Source organism: Podarcis tiliguerta (genome assembly GCF_965153285.1).
Source record: "Podarcis tiliguerta genome assembly, chromosome: 2".
NCBI classification, from domain to species: domain Eukaryota; kingdom Metazoa; phylum Chordata; class Lepidosauria; order Squamata; family Lacertidae; genus Podarcis; species Podarcis tiliguerta.
In genome coordinates this window covers 5,261,367-5,283,084 of record NC_139535.1, presented here as the reverse complement: position 1 = coordinate 5,283,084, position 21,718 = coordinate 5,261,367, and the positions used below count along the sequence as shown (strand labels likewise).

The 21,718-nt window shown below is 44.1% G+C and overlaps 2 protein-coding genes across 6 annotated transcripts in view; both read right to left on the bottom strand.

Annotated features, from left to right (window-relative positions):
• LOC310670675 (uncharacterized protein) overlaps nt 1-21,718 on the bottom strand; it is a 63,038-nt gene that overhangs the window by 11,836 nt on the left and 29,484 nt on the right. The window lies entirely within an intron of this gene.
• LOC310670348 (uncharacterized protein) lies at nt 516-21,502 on the bottom strand. 5 transcript variants are annotated; one of them, XM_083425562.1, is made up of 6 exons: nt 21,308-21,502; nt 20,488-20,570; nt 19,045-19,171; nt 14,788-16,982; nt 1,414-2,450; nt 516-973 (listed from the first exon to the last, which is right to left on the bottom strand). In XM_083425562.1, the coding sequence occupies exons 2-4, from the start codon at nt 20,560-20,562 to the stop codon at nt 15,373-15,375; spliced, it is 1,812 nt and encodes a 603-aa protein (XP_083281688.1). In that variant the 5' UTR covers nt 20,563-20,570; nt 21,308-21,502; the 3' UTR covers nt 516-973; nt 1,414-2,450; nt 14,788-15,372. The 5 variants fall into 5 exon arrangements, with proteins under 5 accessions (XP_083281688.1, XP_083281687.1, XP_083281684.1 ...); XM_083425561.1 differs by having other exon boundaries at nt 21,433-21,502; XM_083425558.1 differs by lacking the exon at nt 21,308-21,502 and having other exon boundaries at nt 20,488-20,708.

Genomic DNA, 21,718 nt, shown 5'->3' with positions numbered 1-21,718 from the left:
CTCCCTTCTGCAGTTATTTATTTCATATCTTTTTGTTACTGCATATCCAGTTCAAATAAATTTATAATTTTCCCCTTATCCTCCCCTTAATTATCTCTTACTGCACGTGTTTTTATCAATCCCACTAACGTTTTGTTTACGTGTCCTCAAATAATCAATAAATTTTCCCCATTCTATTTTAGTTGATACCATTTAGTTGATATCCCTTCTTGAAACTTGAAGCTATTGGTTCGAATCCTACCCTTCAGAGCAGGAGAAAACAAGCCTCTTCCCTGTTCCATGTGACAGGCATTGTGATATTTAAAGATGGCTATCATATCTCATTCTCTTTTCCCAGCTAAACATACCCAACGCCTTCAAGCGCTCCTCATAAGGCTTGTTTCCCAGACCCTTCATCATCCCACTTGCCTTCCTCTGCAAACATTCCAGCTTAATAAATCTCTTCAAAGTTTTTTTATTAATTAAATAATGTTGTGTTCATAATCCAGAGCCCAGGCCAATGTGCACAAACAGTAGGAAGTTCAGCTCTTTATTGGCAAAGCATTCGGTTACATCAGCAAGGGATATATGGAACACTTCTGCTAGTGTTAACAAATAAAGGTGTGCCAATATACCTCAGGTTCTTCTACCTACCTCTTGACTAGATTTCTGCAATACATTATATGTGAAGCTCTTTGTGAAGGAGGCTCAGAAAGTGGCGGCCAGATTCCCAACTGCTGCATGATGCTCTGAGCATATAAAACCATCCTTCAGGATCAGCCCACAACCTGCATTCATCATCTGAGGCCTTTTTCACTCTGCATTCCTCCAAGCGAGATGCAGAGAGGTGGCAAGCATGGGACTTTTAGTGGTGGCTCCCATCACCCCAGGAGGCTACTTTGAGGAGGCAACAATATTTATTTTCAACAATGCTTTTGGCATTTAACTTGCAGAATTTTAGATAGTCTTGTCCTCTTTAAGGGGCTCAGGTGTGCTTCCTATGTGTCAGGGAACTGCCATCAGTGCCGGAGGGAGAGAGCAAAAGCCAGAGGGATTCCAGAGCGCGTCCCGGGATTGGGAGAGGCAGCCCATCTTCTGGGGAAGAGAATCAGTGTAGCACCAGTGGAGAAGGGGGGCAGATGGGGGAAGCGGCGAGGCGGTCCCATGACTCCTTGCCGGGGACCAGCGGGGAGAGTAGAGGTCCTCCGCTGCCTACGCCCTCCTTGCGCAGAAGGCTTTCGCACAGAGAGAATAGGAGAAGACTAGGCGTCAAAGAGCTTCTTTGCTGGAAGAAGTTTAAGAAACGCCCACTGACGGATTCTGCCAGCGATTGAGACAGCCACGGGTGAGTGGCTGTCCAGACAGAAAAGGTTCACTCAGGCAATCCAGCCAGGTGTTTGCACCGGCTTACGCACGAGCAACCCCTAGAACCACTACACTAAGTATACATGATTTTTTGGATTTTACTTTGATACAGCCGCTCAGAGACTCTCATAGCTTCTCAACACCTGAATGCAATGCAGCAATGACTTTTATACATGTCTCTGCACATACACACATTCCTGAGATAAAGGATGGTTGAGTCAGCAGGCAGACACCCGGCCTTTGACTGTTGCAAGGTTACGCAGTGTACCTGGCACTCTATCTCTCAACATCCGGATGTGGGGGAAACAGCAGCACTCATTTATAAAATCACACAAACACGCCTGTGCACAAGCAACCGGCAATTTCTCTTGTACGACAGCTCCAGCTATTATTATTTATTATTACACTCATCATTTTATTAAACTTGTATACTGCCCTATACATGCAGGTCTCAGGGCAGTTCACAGGATAAAATCACAATATATAAACACAAAATATATACCGTATTTTTCGCTCTATAAGACGCACCAGACCACAAGACGCACCTAGTTTTTGGAGGAGGAAAACAAGAAAAAAATATTCTGAATCTCAGAAGCCAGAACAGCAAGAGGGATCGCTGAGCAGTGAAAGCAGCAATCCCTCTTGTTGTTCTGGCTTCTGGGATAGCTGCGCAGCCTGCATTTGCTCCATAAGATGCACTTTCCCCTTACTTTTTAGGAGGGAAAAAGTGAGTCTTACAGAGCAAAAAATACGGTAATCTAAACAAAAACCCCGCCCCCCCCAATTATTTTTTTTTAAAGGGGATTGGATGTCAATCAGCCTGAGGCCTAGTTAAAGAGCTTTTGCCTAGTGTGTGAACCTCCCTGAGGGAAGTATTCCACAAACGAGGAGCCACCGCAGAAAAGGCCCGTTCTCATGTTGCCACACTCTAGGCCTCTCATGGAAGAGGCACATGAAGAAGGGCCTCAGAAGATGACCTCAGGGTCCAGGTAAGTGCTTATGGAAAGAGGCAGCCCTTGTTGCTGTTGCTTTATGCCCCTCGTTGTCAGTGGAGACAGTGGGTGAGGGGATGGAGGAGAGTCCAATGGCAGGACTCTTTCTGGGACCTTCCGCTATCTATCCAACCCACCACTTGAACTCCTTCCAGAAAAAAAGGACACAAACTGTTTCCTACTGAAAAAGCAGGCTGAAAGCAAAAACCCTTTCTCCTCTAAAATGGAAGGTATACAGTGGTGCCTCGCAAGACGAAAAGAATCCGTTCCGTGAGTCTCTTCGTCTAGCGGTTTTTTTCGTCTTGCGAATTAGCGGATTAGCGCTATTAGCGGCTATTAAAGGCTTAAGGGATTAGCGGATTAGCTGCTAAAAGGCTATTAGCAGCTTAGTGCCTTAGAAAAAGGGGGTGGGGAGCAGAAAAAACCCCCCAGGAATTGCAAGACATTTTCGTCTTGCGAAGCAAGCCCATAGAGAAATTCATCCTGCGAAGCACCTCCAAAACGGAAAACCCTTTCGTCTAGCGGGTTTTCCGTCTTGCGAGGCATTCGTCTTGCGGGGGACCACTGTACTGGGCTCCAAAGTCCTCAGAACAAGTAAGAGCTGGAGATAAGGGAATTCTAACACTGAGAAGAATCTTTCATTTGCTCTCTGCAGGAACTCTTGAGATCACTGAATCTCCTTCCACCTTCCAAGTGTAGCATGTTTCCCTTTTATGACTCGTTAGATGTGAGTTAAGGGAATCTCTATGACTGAAGCTGTCTCCACCCTCCAAGCAATTATAAGGTCTCTCCCCTGTATGAGTTTTCAGGTGCTGGGTAAGGTGACCACTCTGACTAAAACTCGAGCCACACTCCAAACATTTATAAGGTTTTCCCCCTGTATGAGTTCTTAGATGCTGTATAAGGTGACCATTCCAACTGAAGCTCTTGTCACACTCCAAACATTTATAAGGTTTTTCCCCTGTGTGAGTCCTTCTATGCTTAGAAAGGGACCAATTAGCACTGAAGGTCTTTCCACACTCCCAGCATCTATAAGGCTTCTCCCCTGTATGAGTCCTTTTGTGTCTTGTGAGCACGCTACACTGAATAAAGCTCTTTCCACATTCCAAACATTTATAAGGTTTCTCCCCTGTATGAATTCTTCGGTGTCTAGTGAGGTGGATATTCTGCCTGAAGCTCTTTCCACACTCCAGACATTTGTAAGGTTTGTCCCCTGTATGAATTCTTTGATGCTTTATGAGGGAGTCACTGTGCCTAAAGCTCTCTCCACACTCCCTGCAGTGATAAGGTCTCTCGCCCGTATGAGTTCTTTGATGCAAACTAAGGTGACCACTCTGACGGAAGCTCTTTCCACACAACAAGCAATTATATGGTTTCTCGGCGGTATGACATATTTCCTGAAACGTAAGGTAGTCTATGCAACTGATGTTCCTTCCGAGCTCCAAACATTCATAAGGCTCCTCCCCTGTGTGAATTATCTGATTTTCGTTAATCTCAAAATCAGTGGATTCCCTCCCAGCATTCTGCATTTCTGTCCCCTCTTGTCTGTTGGTAACATCTTGAACCCACAGCTTCCATTGCTCCTCCTGCTCCTCAGCAATTTCACATGCCACTTCTGACGGTTCTCCCTCAGTCCAGATCCCCCAAACATCTCCTGATGGATTAAAAAGAAAACCTGGTAAAATGCACATCTGCCCATACTGGACTTTAATGTGGGCCTTCTCGGTCGTGGCACCCGCCCTGTGGAACGCCCTCCCACCAGATGTCAAAGAGAAAAATAACTACCAAACTTTTCTAAAAAGGCAGCCCTGTTTAGGAAAGCTTTTAATGTTTAATAGGTTATTGTATTTTAGTGTTCTGTTGGAAGCTGCCCAGAGTGGCTGGGGAAGCCTAGCCAGATGGGTGGGCTATAAATAATAAATTATGATGATGATGATGATGATCGGCTTGTGTCTGTATTTTTATTTTATTTTACATTATCCCCAGAACATCCTCCTCATCCAAGCAGTAGCCCATCCTTCCTTCTCTTAAATTCAGAAACATAGTGTGGAGAAACAAAATAGAGTGGTTTTTTAAGTTGCCAGGCTTTCCTGCTCTTGCCACAGGGGCTAGAGACTTAAAAAAACCTGCACACAAATTGTCCGGTCCCTATGGCAGGAGTGAAGAACTTTTGCATGTCTCAGGATGCTGTTAAACTACAGCACCCTTCAGCCTCAGCCAGCAAGTCCAGGGACAGACAGGGTGATTCAGAACAGTGATTCAGCATTGTATTGGCGGGGGACAAGGGGGTCTGCACACCTGTCTTATGGGCACAAGGAGGCCCTTGGCAGCAACCCTGCTCAGGGGCAAAATAAGATTTGCAGGGGTTTGCATCATCATCATCTTCATCATCTTTTATTTATACCCAGCCAGAGCCGGGCTCAGGGCGGCTAACACCAGTAAAATTACAATTAAAAAAACACAAACCAATTTAAAATACAGGTTAAAATATAATTTAAAATGCAGCCTCATTTTAATAGTAGCCCACAGATCAAAACCATAAGGGGAGGGAAACATAAGGGTCAGACTGAGTCCAAACCAAAGGCCAGGCAGAACAGCTCTGTCTTACAGGCCCTGCGGAAAGATGTCAAGTCCCGCCGGGCCCTAGTCTCTTGGGACAGAGTGTTCCACCAAGTCGGGGCCAGCACTGAAAAGGCCCTGGCCCTAGTTGAGACCAATCTAACCACCTTGCTACTTGGGACCTCCAAGGTGGTGTCATTTGTGGACCTTAAGGTCCTCCGTGGGGCATACCAGGAGAGACGGTCCTGTAGGTACAAGGGTCCTAGACCGCATAGGGCTTTAAAGGTCAAAACCAGCACCTTAAACCTGTCCCTGTACTCCACCGGGAGCCACTGCAGTTGGTAAAGCACTGGGTGAATGTGATCCCGCAGCAAGGACCCTGTAAGGAGCCTCGCCGTGGCATTCTGCGCCCGCTGGAGTTTCTGAATCAGCTTCAAGGGCAGCCCCGCGTAGAGAGAGTTACAATAATCAAGCCTGGAGGTGACCGTCGCATGGATCACTGTGGCCAGATCAGGGCGAGAAAAGTAGGTAACTCATAGCCAATGTGTCCATTCTCTGATGCCTATATCAGATGCATGTTCTGCTTTTAGGCTTCCTCTGGGCATCTGGTTGGGCTACTGTGAGAACAGAATTGTGGACTACATAGGCCTTTGCTTTGATCCAGCATGGTTCTTCAAATGTTCTTTTGCCCAGAGGAAAATCTCAACACTCTTTCTAGTGAGCTAACTGATAGTAGCACCAACAGGAATTTATACCTTCCATAGTTATTGATTTATGGGGGAAAGGGATATTTACCTAGAGAGGCCACCATCTCATGAATCTCCAGCATGACCTCCTCATACAGAGCTCTCTGGTCTGGATCCAGCAAGGCCCATTCCTCGTTGGTGAAAGTAAAGAACAGCTCCTCGAAGCTCACTGATTCCTGGAAGAAGAAAAAAATAATCCCCTTCCTTGGAGATACTTCAAGGCAAGGTGTGGGCAGCGTCTCTCCTCCACTCCCACTGCAATGGGAGATGCATTCTACCTTTAGTGGTCAGAGATCAGCAAATGCAGATTTCATCTACCCATGAGCTCAGTGTTTTTCAATTTTGGGTCTGCAGCTTTTGTTGGACTACAGCTCCTATCATCCCTGAGCACTGGCCATACTAGCTGGGGATGATGTGAATTGTAGTCCAACAACAGGTGAAGACCCAAATTTGAGAAACACCGCATTAGTTCTTAAAGACATCAAATCTTCTAACAAGAACGTGTAACTTGTATGTGAGATTGCCCATCTTCCTGTCTTTCAAGAGGGAAGCAAAGGTAGTGACATTTAAAAAAAAAAAGGTTTACAGAAACCAGCTTAGTTAGTTTAAGGTCTCTTTCAGGAAAACTGATGGGGAACATTATTAAAGTCAACAGGATAACCAAATGTATAGCAGAACAAGCCTTGCTAAAGCCGAATCAGCATGGCTTCTGCAAGAGTGACTCACGAGCCATTTGATTTTTTTGAGTGTGTCTAAACGGTATGCAACTGACAGCGCACCCAAATTCTTTTAGTACAGTCTCTCACCAACGTCTTGGTGAGTCATGGAATAAGAAGAGAGTCTACCTTATGGATCAGCAACGGCTTAAAGAACAGAAAGAAGAGAATGGGAAGAAATGGCCAACTCTCAAAGGAAGGAATGCTAGAAGTGAAGGCCCCTAAGGATCAGTATTGGGATGAGTGCTTTTTAAATAGCTTATATATGACCTGGAGTCAGTGCTGAGCAGCTAGGTAGCCAACCTAGCTGTTCACAACAGAGTATTGCAGAGAGCTCCAACAGGATGTCTTCAAATTAAACACTGAACAGGAAACATAATTCAAGGTGTTTAAGCAAGTAGAGTTGTACCTTGGTTCTCGAACAGAATCCATTCCAGGAGTCCGTTCAACTCCCATAACCATTCAAAAACCAAGGCGCGGCTTCCAAAGGGCTGCAGGAACTTCCTGCACTCAATTAGAAGCTGTGGAAGCAGCACCAGACATTCAGTTTCCGAAAAGTGGTCAAAAACCGGAACACTCCCAATTCTCAATCATTTGGTAGTTGAAACATATGAGTTCCCAGGCGTTCAGCAACCAAGGTACAACTGTAATTCAAACTTGTAAGCAAGTTTAAGTAATGCACATTCAAGAAAAATAATTCTACTTTAACTACAGTGGTGCCTTGCAAGACGAAAAGAATCCGTTCCGCGAGTCTTTTCGTCTTGCGGTTTTTTCGTCTTGCGAAGCAAGCCCATTAGCGGATTAGCGCTATTAGCGCTATTGACAGTTTAAGGGCTAAAAACGGCTTTTTAAGGCTTAAGGGATTAGCGGTTTTGCTGCTAAAATGCTTTTAGCAGCTTAGCGCTTCAGAAAAAGGGGTTTTGAAGCGGAAAAAAAACTCAAAAATTTTCGTCAATTTTCGTCTTGCGAAGCAAGCCCATAGGGAAATTTGTCTTGCGAAGCGCCTCTGCAAACGGAAAACCCTTTCGTCTTGTGGGTTTTCCGTCTTGCGAGGCATTCGTCTTGCGGGGCACCACTGTATACTCACAGGATCCGAGTTGGTGATGAATGAGCAGGAGAGACAGATAGCTCAGTAAAGAAATTGGCCCACTGTGTGGAAGTTGTGAAATGGATCAATTCTGATTTAGAGACCATTGGTAAAGTGATTTGAAATGAAGCTGCCAATATCATCATGCAGATATACATCATGCAGATGGTGCAGGTGTCCTTAGAAATTTGAATATGGTTTCAGTTTCAGTTTCCTGACCTCAAAAATAATTTGTAGAGCCAGAAAATGTTGCGGGGGGGGAGGGGGGATAAGCAAGGGTTTGGAGATATATGAGTATGAGGAGTTTCTAATTTAGAACTAAAGTGCTTAAAAAGGAACAGGATAAGAGACGTACAGAGGTATGCAAAGGATGGGAAAATGGGAGACAGGAAGGTGTTTCTCCTTCTAGGCTGATACTGTAGTCCTAGGCCACCCAATGAAGCTAATTGTGCACAGATTAAGGGCAAACTAAAGGAAGCGCTTCTTCACAATGTTAAACTCTGCGTTCACTAAGGCAACATGCAGTAATAGCCACCAAATTAAAAGAGAATTAGGCAGATTCATAGCAGATAAGGTTATGATTGACTACCAGCTATGATGACTGTGTGCTGCCTCCACTTGCTATGAGCAGTATATTCCTCACTGCCAGTTCCTGGAAATCACCTAAAGAGTGCTGTTGTACTGAGCTCCTGGTTGCAAATTTCCCAGAGTCATCTGTTCGGTCACTGGGGGAACAGGTTGCTGGACTAGGTGGGTTAATGACCTGACCCACCAGCTAGGCTCTTCTTAGGTCATGCTCAAGGTTTCATGAGCAAAACTCAGTCAAGCCCTGAATCTGCTCCCCCAAGGAATAGCCCCATTGATCCTCTGCAACCAGTTCCAGCCAGGCTGGCAGACAGCAGTCCTGAACACCCTTCAGAAACTGGGTTTTGCCCCTCAAGCCCTTCTAAGTCTGGGGTTGGGCCAGGCAAAAGCTACGGTCAGGCCAAGAATCTTAGACACGGAGAGACAACAGGACTGCTCAAGGTGCTCCGACTATAAAATTGGAGAAATTGAGAGATAGATAGCCACACTGGCAGCATATCTCTTCTTTCTCGTATCCAAAAATGCAAGAAGGGCTTTCACACTCGCCAGAAGCTCGGCTCTGCCCTCACCGGTCCTGGGAGGAGCCTTTAAAAATGTCCCATATGCTCAGAGACTTTGCACCTGTTCATTGGGGGATATAGGAAGCCCAGAGCACTTGTTCTTTAGATGTCCCTTTTATGAAGAGACACGTAGTGAGACCATTGATCCCCTGCTGGTGAGGCTTGCTGACCTCCCGGAAAAGCAAAAATTTGAACTTTTCCTGTTAGGCAAGACAACCCAGATGGTTGCCAGATTCTGTGTACAGATCTGTAGGCGCAGACCACCCACAACTCAAACTAGTTCATGAAGAAAATCCCCAAACTCGCTTCCATGGGTGACTCTGGGTCATCTCTCTGTGGCAGCTTATCTTAAAGTTTTAAGTGTCTATACGCTTATTGCATTTATAAATTTATTGCTTATTACATTATAACTTTTAAATTTATTGTTGTACAGTGGTGCCCCGCAAGACGAATGCCTCGCAAGACGGAAAACCCGCAAGACGAAAGGGTTTTCCGTTTGCAGAGGAGCTTCACAGGACGAATTTCCCTATGGGCTTGCTTCGCAAGACGAAAAATGATGAAAAAATTTGAATATTTTTTTTTGCTCCAAAACCCCTTATTTTGAATCGCTAAGGTGCTAAAAGCATTTTAGCAGCAAAACCGCTAATCCCCCACCCCTTAAAAAGCCGTTTTTAGCCCTTAAATCGCCAATAGCGCTAATAGCGCTAATCCGCTAATGGGCTTGCTTCGCAAGACGAAAAAACCGCAAGACGAAAAGACCCGCGGAACGGATTCTTTTCGTCTTGCGAGGCACCACTGTACATTGTTTTAAATGTTTGTTTTCCTTCTGGTGTGTTTTATAAGCTGGTCTCTGATCATAATAAATTATCTATCTATCTCAGTCAAGCCAACCCACTGCCTCAGGCAGCACCCTCAGAAACACAGGGATAAGAGTCAGGCCTTCTGTCACAAGGAAGGGCGCACTCCAGCTATCCCCAGCATGATGACCTTTCTCCTACCTCAACTGGATGCATGGTGGTCGCTTCCTCTCCAGGGTAAAGCAGGGAGGATCCACAGTGTTGCTCCAATGCCATTGCACAGCCTGTGAAAGGGAACTGGTGGTCATTGAAGATGACATTCCAAATTTGCCCCAATGCACAAGAGAGTGGCAATCAAACAGGACCTGAGCAGCTAGAGTTTTGGAGAGATTTATTTTAAATATCTCAACAGAAGACCAGTAAAAACCTTTGAACCAATGAAAGGTATGAGCAGAAGAATATCAAACAGAAATCAGCAGCATAAATGAGGTTGAAATAAGCAACAGCATGTGAAAATGATGGTTCTGGAGTTGTAAATTTATAAATATACAACTTAACTTTAAAACGTATGTCTATTCAGAAAATGAATAGGCAAGGTTAAAATTATCTACAATTTAACCGTTGCTGAATTCTCCATAGGCCTGCCTGAACTCCACCAAAATACACAGCCACTGAACTGACGGAAAAAACTCAGCTACCAATCCAGAGTGAAATTGCAGGCCTTAGATAAGTGGTATTAGAGATAAATCTTGTATCTAGGATATAGGATCCAGAAAATTCCAAACATATAATCAAGCCACGTAAAATTATCCCGTTACATGAGGAACAGCTGCATTTTCCATTGTTTTAGGGTGTGCCTTGACACCACCACCCCAATCTGTTAGGGTACAAGGAAACACAAGGTCTTGTAGTAGACAGTGGGGCAGGGAAAGAGGGAGAAAGATCTGGATTTGCCCTGCCAGGTTATAAAGGGAAAGAGCACATAGAAAAGCATTATTTTAGGAAAAATTATATACAGAAATGCATTATATTAGGGCAAATATAAATATTAGGGAAACTATGTGTTCATTAGTAGAAATCTGCACTAAAATGCCGGCAAATTTGCAGAGGCTTGACATCCATATGTCAGGAGTGCTCTGATGGTGTTTCCTGCTTGGCAGGGGGTTGGACTCGATGGCCCTTGTGGTCTCTTCCAACTCTATGATTCTATGATTCTTTTCTTAAGATGTCAATGTCTGGTGACTAAATTTAACACTGGAGAAAAGGAGACGCACAGAGAAAAATATAATTGAAAGAAATTGTCCACACCTAATGGATCTTTGAAAATCCTTCCCCACGATCTCTGCAACCTCAAATTTCGCGTGCCAAGAGCAAACTTGCCCAGCACCTTCCACAGCAGGCAAAAGGGACGCAGAGAGGTAGGAAAGAAGCGAAGAACTGTAAGGGTAACAGGACTTATTATTTAGCTTTCTTTGTTATTAAGAATGAGGCCTTTGCGCATAATAGTTTCTGGATGGGTTTGTGAATTTTGGCTGTGCTCTATCTTTATTTTAATCTGTGTGCCGCTTGCATACTCTTCTGATAAAGGGTTTAGATATTTTGAAAATAAAATAATGAAATAATTAGTAGATACCATTCTGAGGGACCGACATATTTCTATGAAATATTCTCAGTGCAGAGGAACACGTTTGATTCTCTATTTAAAAACCTTTCTCTCTCTCGGGTTGAGCTGCGCGGGGTCCGCCTTGCCTTCCGCCTCCTCCGAGGCTCTTCTCCTGCCCTTTGGGAGTCCCAACTCTTCCCTCCTCCTCCTCCTCGTTCTCTTCTTCCTCGCATCTGACCCGAAGGCGGGAGGAGAGGTGGTCTTCCCTGCGGAGAAAGGACGGGAGAAAATCCTCCAGGGAAAGCTGCCACCTCCCTCCGCCACCTCCCGCAGGAAGGACAGACCCGGAACAGGAAGCGGAAGCTCCTTCACCTCTCGCGCAGGACTCTCTCCTTCCGCTCTAGGAATCTCAGCGCTGTGCCTCCCTTTAACCCTCACGGAGCCGATCAGCAGGAGGAGCGAGGAGAGGCGCCGCGATTTTGTCTGGAAAGCCCTGCAGGATCAGGCCCCGAGTGCACGATCCTCTCCTTCAGCAAGTGCCCCATGTAGGATCCAGTGACCATGGGCAGCCTTAGCACCATACAATTATTATTATTGTTACTGTTAACAGTCTGAGATCGTAGAAAAGATAATCTTTACCATTAAAGAGGCATTAAACTTCCATATGGTGAAAATATATGGATATGAATAACTATTTTAAAATACAGCAAATAATCCTAAAAAATGTAACCAGGTCTTCACCTGAACTTTACCAGTAAGGAGAACCAGTTCTTAACAGGTACCTTGGTTTTCCCCCCTTCCCCTCACTGTGGGAGCCTATTTTGCTGATGAGCAAGTTACAATGTCTCAAATAGTGTCACGTTTGGGAGGCTTACACCTATATAAAATAAATATATATACAGTGGTACCTCGGGTTACATATGCTTCAGGTTACATATGCTTCAGGTTACAGACTCCGCTAACCCAGAAATAGTATCTCGGGTTAAGAACTTTGCTTCAGGATAAGAACAGAAATCGTGCTCCGGCTGCGCGGCGGCAGCAGGAGGTCCCATTAGCTAAAGTGGTGCTTCAGGTTAAGAACGGACCTCCAGAACAAATTAAGTACTTAACCCGAAGTACTACTGTATGTTAAAATGCACAATAATTTGATCTCAACATCCTTAAAACATCCTTACTTAAAATATATAATAAAACAAGCAAATTGAAAGGAATGAGCATTAGAATCAGGATAATACAACTTCAGAGTTGGATTGGACCCAGGGGTCATCTAGTCCAACCCCCTGCAATGCAGGAATCTCAGTAAAGCATCCATGACAGGTGGCCAGCCAAACACTGCTTAAAATACACCAAGGAAGGAGAGCCCACAACTTCTCAAGGGAGACCAGGAGACCGTTCCACTGTCCAACAGCTCTTACTGTCATAAAGCCCTTCGTGTTTAGTTGGTATCCCCTTTGGTTCAAGTCCTACCCTTCAGAGCAGGAGAAAACAGGATTGCTCTCTCTTCCATGTGATAGCCTTTTAAAATATTTGAAGATCATATCTCCTCTCAGTCTCCTCCTCAGGCTAAACATGCCCAGCTTCTTCAAGTGTTCTTCCCAAGGCTTTCGAACTTATGAAAATCCTTAAATTGTGGTGCCCAGAATTGGACACAGTATTCCAGATGTGGTCTGACCAAGGCAGAATAGAGTGGTACTATTACTTCCCTTGACACCAATCTGGTTGATGCAGCCCAGAATAGAATTTTTTTTCCTGCTCCTGCTGCATCACACGGTTGACTTGTGTTAAGCTTGTGTTCTACTAAGGCTCCTGAATCCTTTTCACATGCACTACTAGAAAGTCAGATGTCCCCTATCTTATATTTGTGCTGCAGGTTCTTTCATTCTATTCAGTTCATTAAAATGCACACAGTCTCCTCGGCAGCAACTCCCTTCTGAAGGTTCCTTGGGCTGGAGGTTAGGGCAAAGGAGGTGGGTGAACCACACACAGCACAAATATATCCCACCAGGAACCCTCCCCTAGTCTGGACATTTCAGAAGCATAAAACTTGAAACCCTCATGAAGGTGAAGAAGCATGCAGTCTGAAACTGTGTCCCATTAACCAACATGTAAAAAAGTCTGGGAAATTAATGAACCTTCTACCCTGTTGTGGTTTCTTGGCAAAGTCCTGAGGTTTATTATACAGTCGTAGCTTGGTTTTTGAACAGCTTAGTTATCGAAAGCTTTGGCTCCGAAACCCAGAAGTGAGTGTTCCAGTTTGCGAACTATTTTTGGAACCTGAACGTCTGACACAGCTTCCGATTGAGTGCAGGAAGCTCCTGCAGCCAACTGGAAGCCGCAACTTGGTTTTTGAACATTTTTGGAAGTCGAACGGACTTCTGGAATGGATTCCATTCAAGAACCAAGGTACGACCATTTTTAATGAGCATTTATTCGTAAGGGGCTAAACGCAGTAAAAACAGAATCAACCCAGACTTCATGACAACTGGAAACAGAAACAAATAGCAATGTCTTGGTCAATGAAACAATTAGAGGAGCTATCAAATATCCAGAATATTTCTGGCCTTCCTGACAGGGGCTGAGGGAGACCTTTCATCCATGAAGAGGGTGATCTGAGAGGCTACGCTCTTTGGAAAGATATAATGTATGTCAGCAGAATACCAGGTAAAGCATTTCCATCTATGAAGGATATCAGCCTGGTGACATCGAAGGGAAATTCACAGCACATGAATAAATCTTGGGGAAGGGTGAAATACGGAACAGCATATGTAACAAATGATTACGTGCAAAAAATAAATTAGAACATGGATATGTAAATTTTACTCAGAAGAACAATCTGCAGCATAGCTGCTACAAGGAATCGATCCATTTTATTATTATTTTGTAATTTCAGAAGAGATGAGAGATAAATATCGGATCCTATAGGTAAGATGCGGATAAAAAAGGCTGGGAAACTGAAATGGGGAAGTAGGCAACCCACTTGGAACTAAGCAAAAATATGGAACAATAAAATTTTATACATACAAGATTCAAAAGCAAGGTCTCTTCCAAGGTGTTAATTAATTAACTAAATTTCTGTTCATAATCCAGAGCCCCAGCCCAACATGGACAAACAATAGGAAGTTCAGTTCTTTATTGGCAAAGCACTCGGTTACATCAGCAAGAGATATAATTAACACTTCTGCTAATGTTAAAAGAAAAAATAGGGTGGACTAACAGGGGCCACCGTATACCAATGTACAGGCTCACAAGAGACTTCAGGGTCTTCTACTAACACAGAGCTTTCCAAACTCTTCATGTTGGTGAAACCATTTCTAGACATGTGTCATTTCGCGACAAAGTAATTCAGTTTTACTAGCAAACGGAAGGTTAAATGAACCCCTTTCCAGCCCTGGGAGGAACTCAGGGCGGTTCACAGGATATAATCACAACTTAACACAAAATATATAATCATAATAAAAACAACACCCCCAAAAAAACCCACATTCTAAAAGGGCATTAGATCAGCCAGAAACCTGGTTAAGGAGAAAGGCTTTTGCCAAGTGCCTAAGCGCCAGGTGAACCTCCCTGAGGAAAATATTCCACAGATGGGGAGCCACCGCAGAGAAGGCCCATTGCCACACTCCAGGCCTCTCATGGAGGCGGCACGTTAAGAAGGGCCTCAGAAGATGACCTCAGGGTCCAGGTAGGTTCATATGGAAAGAGACGGCCCTTGTTGCTGCTGCTTTATGCCCCTCTTGTCAGTGGAGACCGTGGGTGAGGGGGTGGAGGAGAGTCCAATGGCAGGACTCTTTCTGGGACCTCTTCCACTTCAGAGACTGCAACCCCTCCCCTGCCTTCAGCCAGTGTGATTAAGAGCGGTAGACTTGTAATCTGGTGGACAGGGTTCGCTTCCCCAGTCCTCCACGTGCAGCTGCTGGGTGACCTTGGGCTAGTCACACTTCTCTGAAGTCTCTCAGCCCCACTCACCTCACAGAGTGTTTGTTGTGGGGGAGGAAGGGAAAGGAGATTGAGACTCCTTAGGGTAGTGATAAAGCGGGATATCCAAACTCTTCTTTTTCCTCTACGACCACCTCTTGCCTCATGGGTGGTACTGAACCTCACTATAAATCTTCCACTACCCATCCTACCCACCACTCAAACTCCTGCCCGTCCCTCACGCTGGCTTACAGAAGAATGCCCACAATCTGCTTCCATACTGAAAAAACGGGTTGAAAGCAAAAGCCTTTTCTCCTCTAAAATGGAAGGCATACTGGGCGCCAAAGGTCTACTGTAGTCTATTGTAAAAGCTGGAGATAAGAAAGGAGATTCTAACACTGAGCAGAATCTTTGGTTTGCCCTCTTAGGAGCTCTTGAGATCACTGTATATTTTTCTACCTTCCAAGCTTAAGATATTTCACTTCTATGGATTATTTGATGTGAGTTAAGGGAATATCTGTAGGTGAAGTTCTTTCCACACTCCAAGCAATTATAAGGTTTCTCCCCGGTATGAGTTCTCAGGTGTTGAGTAAGGTGACCACTCTGACTAAAACTCTTGTCACACGTCAAACATTTATAAGGTTTTTCCCCTGTATGAGTTCTTAGATGCTGAGCAAGGGAGCCACTGAAGCTCTTTTCACACACCGAACATTTATAAGGTTTCTCCCCAGTATGAGTCCTTAGGTGTTGGGTAAGGTGACCACTCTGACTAAAACTCTTGTCGCACTCCGAACATTTATAAGGTTTTTCCCCTGTATGAGTTCTTAGATGTTGAGTAAGGGGGCCACTGAAGTTCTTTCCACACTCCCAGCATTTATAAGGTTTCTCCCCTGAATGCCTTTTTTTGTGAAAAGTAAGGGAATCTAAGCGACTGAAGTTCTTTCCACACACCAAGCACTCATAAGGTTTGTACCCTGTATGAATTCTTTGATGTTTAGAAAGGGACGAACTGACTGTGAAGCTCTTTCCGCACTCCAAACATCTATAAGGTTTCTCCCCTGTATGTGTTCTTTTATGTATGGTGAGGTGACTATTCTGGCTGAAACTCTTCTCACACTCTGAACACTTATAAGGTTTTTCCCCTGTATGAGTTTTTAGATGCTGGGTAAGGTGAACACTCTGACTAAAACACTTGTCACACACCAAGCATTTATAAGGTTTTTCCCCTGTGTGAGTTCCTCGATGTTGTAAAAGGTGGCCACTCCGGCTGAAACTCTTTCCACACTCCAAACATTTATAAGGTTTCTCCCCTGTATGAATTCTCACGTGTCTTTTGAGCTGGCTACGCACACTAAAGCTCTTTCCACATTCCGAGCATTCATAAGGTTTTCTCCCTGCATGCCTTCTTTTATGAAAAGTAAGGGACTTTATGCGACTGAAGTTCTTTCCGCACTCCAAACATCTGTAAGGTTTGTCCCCTGTGTGAGTTCTTTGATGGCGAGTGAGGGTCCCATTGTCACTAAAGCTCTTTCCACACTCCCAGCATCTATAAGGCTTCTCCCCTGTATGAGTTCTTTTATGTCTTGTGAGCACGCTACACTGAATAAAGCTCTTTCCACATTCCAAACATTTATAAGGTTTCTCCCCAGTATGAATTCTTTGATGCCTAGTGAGGGAGTCATTGTGCCTGAAGCTCTTTCCACACTCCCTGCATTTATGAGGTTTCTCGCCCGTATGAATTCTTTGATGCAGAGTAAGGTGTTCTTTCCGACTGAAGCTTTTTCCACACTCCCAGCATTTATATGGTTTTTCTGCTGTATGGCCTCTTTTATGAAAAATAAGGTAGGCTCTGTCACTGAAGTTCTTTCCACCCTCCAAACATTCTTTAGGTTTGTCCCCTGTGTGTGGTATCTGGTTTTCGTTAACCTGAGAAGCAGTGGGTTCCCTCCCGGCCTTCTGCGTTCGTCTGCCCTCTTGTCTGTTGGTTCCATCTTGAATCCTTAACTTCTGTTGCTCCTCAGCTCTTTTAGGTGGCCCTTCAGATGGGTCCCCCTCAGCCAGGATCCTCCAAACATCTCCTGGTTGTTTAAAAAGAAAAGCTGGTAAGATGCTGCAAAATGCACACCCGCCTATACAGTGGTGCCCCGCAAGACGAATGCCTCGCAAGACAGAAAACCCGCAAGACGAAAAGGTTTTCCGTTTGCAGAGGCGCTTCGCAAGACGAATTTCCCTATGGGCTTGCTTCGCAAGACGAAAATTGACGAAAATTTTCGGGGGGTTTTCCCGCTCCAAAACCCCTTATTCTGAATCGCTAAGCTGCTAAAAGCATTTTAGCAGCAAAACCACTAATCCCTTAAGCCTTAAAAAGCCGTTTTTAGCCCTTAAAGTGCCAATAGCGCTAATAGCGCTACTCCGTCAATGGGCTTGCTTCGCAAGACGAAAAAACCGCAAGACGAAAAGACTCCCGGAACGGATTCTTTTCGTCTTGCGAGGCACCACTGTACTGGACTTTAATGTGGCCTTGAATCTGCTTGTGTCTGTACTTTTTTTTATTTTACATCATCCACATAACATCCTCATCCAACAGATATCTCACCTTTCCCTTTCTCAAGTTTGGGTGGATAAAGAGGGTTTTCTATATATATATATCTAAAAAAGTTTTAAAAAGTACCCAGTTCTTATGAGAGGAATGGGGAATCTTTGTCCCACCAGATGCTGCAGAACTACAGCTCCTATCAGCCCCAGCCAACATGGGCAACAGCTAGGTTGTGGCTCAGTGGTATAAGGAAGGATAAAGCTTCTTGCTCCTGCCACAGGGATTGCACTGACTACCAGTTCGTTTTCATCTTTGGTTCCCTTTTCCTTCAGGAATCAGCCCACACCCTACATTCATCATCTGAGGTCCTTCTCACCGTGCCCTTCTTCTAGCAAGGTGCCAAGTGTGCCAACACAAGCATGGGGCTTGGAGTGGTGGCTCTGCCCAGGGAGGCTCCCCAGGAGCCAATCACTGGCTAATTTTAGGAGGGATGCGGAAATGACTGGCAGAATCCGAGACCAGGGAGAAGAGTCGGTGGAAGAAGACTGGAAAAAGTTTAAAGATTATTTACAGAAATACTGCAAAATTAATGAATGTTAAAAGAATGGTGGAATGAAGTTATATGGCTTTAGTAGAAATGCTATAAGGATTTAAGTATAAATAGATTAATAGAATATTATAGGTAAAATAAGGTTAGAATGTGTTAAGATAATTATAGGACAGAAAACAGAGGAAGATGGAAAGGATTTGCTGAAATAATTGATAGAAGTGGAATACAAAAAGGGAGGTGCAAGGAGGTCGGTGAAATAAGTGAATGAAAGACAAGATATTGAAACTGAGTTTTTTAAACTGTTTTTGTTTGGTTTTGTTAGTTTAATGTGTTAGTGTTATGTAGTGTCTCTGTATTGTATTGTATTGTTCTTTTTTGTTTTTGCTTTGTTTTGTAGTGTTTAAATTGTTCAAAAAGTAATAAATATTATTTTTTTAAAAAAAAATTTTTAGGAGGGATGCATTAATATTTCTTTTCAGCCAGGCTTTGAAGCTTTACCTTAAAGAATTATTGTGGTCTTAATCTTTGCAACCTACAATAACTTGCTTTTGAGTTGACCTTTCATGAAAAAGCAACTAAATGCAATGAATAGTAATGCATAATATCTACCACACCATCATTCTGTAGTGTATACTGCTAAGCAAGCTATGTGATTAAGCAGTCTACGACTGACCCAAAAGCAGTAAGTTGCAACCAGCGCACATAAGACCCCTTCAGCCTTTGTTTCCATGTCATGCAGTTGTAAGCACAATCCTATCCAAAAAACCAAGTTCACACCCCACCAAATCAGAACTAGAGACCTCACTGGCCAGAAAAAAAGAGAATCAAGGCAAGTAACTCTTAACCGATATGCCTTTTCTTTGATGTTTATAAAATCATATACCAGGAGTGTGACTGTGTGTATCTGAATGCTGGACTATGTAGAACTTTGCTTTGACCCAGCAGGGTTCTTCATATGTTCTTTTGTACAGGGGAAATGAAGAACGCTCCCTCTAGTGGCCAACAGGAGTTCACACCTTCACTAGCTATTGATCCAGGGGGAAAGGATCCTTACCCACAGAAGCCACCATCTCATAAATCTCCATCATGACTTCCTTGTACAGCGCTCTTTGGCCTGGATCCAGCAGAGACCATTCCTCGTCGGTGAAATGCAAGGAGACCCCCTCAAAGCTCATTGATCCCTGGAAAACGAAAGCAATTCCCTTATTCGTAGTTCATCCAGAGTAAGGTATGGAAACCTCTCCTCTGGGATGGGCAACTGGATATATTAAGTGTTCAGAAATCACCCAAAGCCAATGGAATTTACCCATTAGTTTAAGAATTCTAAGTCAAGTATTCTAACAAAAACATGTAACTTGTCTGTGAGATTGCCCAGTTTCCTTTCCTCCAACAGGGATTTAGTTTCCAGGAAATTGCAGGTTAGTTAGTTTCATGTTTGTTTTGGGGAAACTGGTGGAAAACATTATTAAAGACAATGACATAACCAAATGTATGTAAGCAAATTTATATAGTGCACCTTAAAGCAAAAAAATCCTAACAACACATCTGCATATGGGATCTGAATTGGTGATGACTGAGAAGGAGAGTGACATTTGGGATCATAGCCGATAGCTCAGTAAAGAAGGATGCGAAAGTAGTGAAATGGGTCGATGCCATTTTAGGGAAAGATTCAAAACCAAGCTGCCAATATCACAGTGCTGATATACAAATCTATGGTGCAGCTGCCCTTATAAAACTCTATGGATCCGGTTGCATGACCTCAATATTAATATTGTATATTCAGAAAACGTTGGGAAAAGAACAAACAAAATAATTAACGGGTTGGAAAAATATGAGAAATTACTAATCTGAAACAAAGGCGCTTATGGGGAAATATGATACAGATGTAAAAAGGTATTCATGGTGTTTAGAAATAGGAGAGAGGCAGGTGTTTCTTCCTCTAGGATGATACTACAGTCCAAGGTCGTCCAATGAAGCTAATTGTGCACAGACTAAGGACAAACTAAAGGAAGCATTTTTCACAATGTTAAACTCAGCAATTCACTAACGCAAAATGCAGTAATGGTCACCAAGTTAAAAGAGAATTAGGAAAATTCATAGCAGATAAGGTTACAACTGACTACCAGCCACGATGACTGTGTGCTGCCTCCACTTGCTATGAGCAGTATATTCCTCACTGCCAGTTCCTGGGAATCACCTGAAGAGGCATGTTGTACTCAGCTCCTGGTTACAAATTTCCCAGAGGCATTTGCTTGGTCACTGTGGGAATAGGATGCTGGACCAGGTGGGTTAATGGCTTGATCCACCAGCTAGGCTCTTCTTAGGTCATGTTCAAGGTTTCATGAGCAAAACTCAAGCCGAGTAGCCCACTTCCTCAGAGGCAGAAGCCTCAGAAGCACAGTTGCAAGATTCGGGCCCCTGCAAGAACGCTCTCTGTAACAAGTATGGACCCACTCCAGCTATCCCCAACATCTCTCCCTGATTATCTTTCCCCTACCTTAGCTGGATGCATGGTGGCCCCTTCTTCTCCTGAGTAACGTAGGGAGAATCCACAATGTTGGTCTGATGCCATTGCAGTGTCTACGAAAGGGAAGGTCGCCAAAGAATTCATGAAAACATTGAAAATGAAGTTCCTGATTTGCCCAAGCGAAAGATTATAAAACAGAAATCAGCAGCACATTACACGCTGAGGTAATGTGAATATGCAAATGATGCATATGGAAACAATAATATAAAATAGTAATATAAAAATTAACTTTTAATCGTATGTTTGTCTACACAGAAAAACAATAGGCAAGGACGGAATGGATCTCATGGACAGCTGAGATAACTCAGTCAGTAGAGCATTAAACTCTTAATCTCAGGTTGTGGATTCGAGCCACAAAGTAATGTGCAAACCTGCCCAGCACCTTTCACAGCAGGCAAGAGAGAGGAGTGAAGGGAGAGAGAGAGAGTATTTATTATTTTAAACCGATGCCTTTATGTATATTAGTTTTTGCATGGTTCTGTGAATTTTAGCTGTGTTCTAACTTTATTTTCATCTGTGTGCCACCTGCATACTTTTGTGGAAAAGGGTTTAGATATTTTGAATATGAGTTAAAATAATTACAAGATACATTCTGAGGGACCGACATTTTCCTATGAAATATTTTCAGTGCAGAGGGACACTTTTCTGAGGAAGAGCTTAGGTATTTTGAAAACATTTAATAACTACAGCTGCTACTGTCCAGGACACATTATTAAGGACCAGCAATTTATTTTAAAATGAAATATTTTCCGTGCAGGGGAGCAGGACCTTCGTTCTCTACTAAAAAAACCCCTCTCTCTCTCTCCGGGTTCAGCTGCGCCTTCGTCCTCCGAGGAGGCTCCTCTTCTGCCCTATGGGAGTCCCAGCTCTTCCCTCCTCCTTCCCTTCCCTCCTCCTTCCCTTCCCACATCTGACCCGGAGGCGGCATGAGGAGAGGCAGCCTTCCCGGCGGAGAAACAACCGGAGACGATCCCCCGGGAGGACGAGGAGGCAAACTCAGCGCCCCCGACGAGGAAGGAAAAAAAGAACGGCTGGCCGGGACAGGAAACGGAAGCTCCTCCTCTGGACTTCCCTTCCGCTCTAGGAATTTGGGCTCTATGGCTCTGGTTAACCCTTGCGGAGCCGAGAGGCATGAACACTCTTGGCTGCTACGGGCAGAAAGGGAGCAGTGGCAAGCCGATTTTGTCTGGAAAGCTTTGCA

Coding starts and splice junctions, on each gene's coding strand:
- LOC310670348 (XM_083425560.1), bottom strand. CDS start 20,601: ATGAATTCTTTGGCGACCTTCCCTTTCGTAGACACTGCAATGGCATCA. Junction 19,172..20,487: donor CCACCATGCATCCAGCTAAG/GTAGGGGAAAGA, acceptor TTCGTTTTCCAG/GGATCAATGAGCTTTGAGGG. Junction 16,983..19,044: donor TGAGATGGTGGCTTCTGTGG/GTAAGGATCCTT, acceptor TTAAACAACCAG/GAGATGTTTGGAGGATCCTG.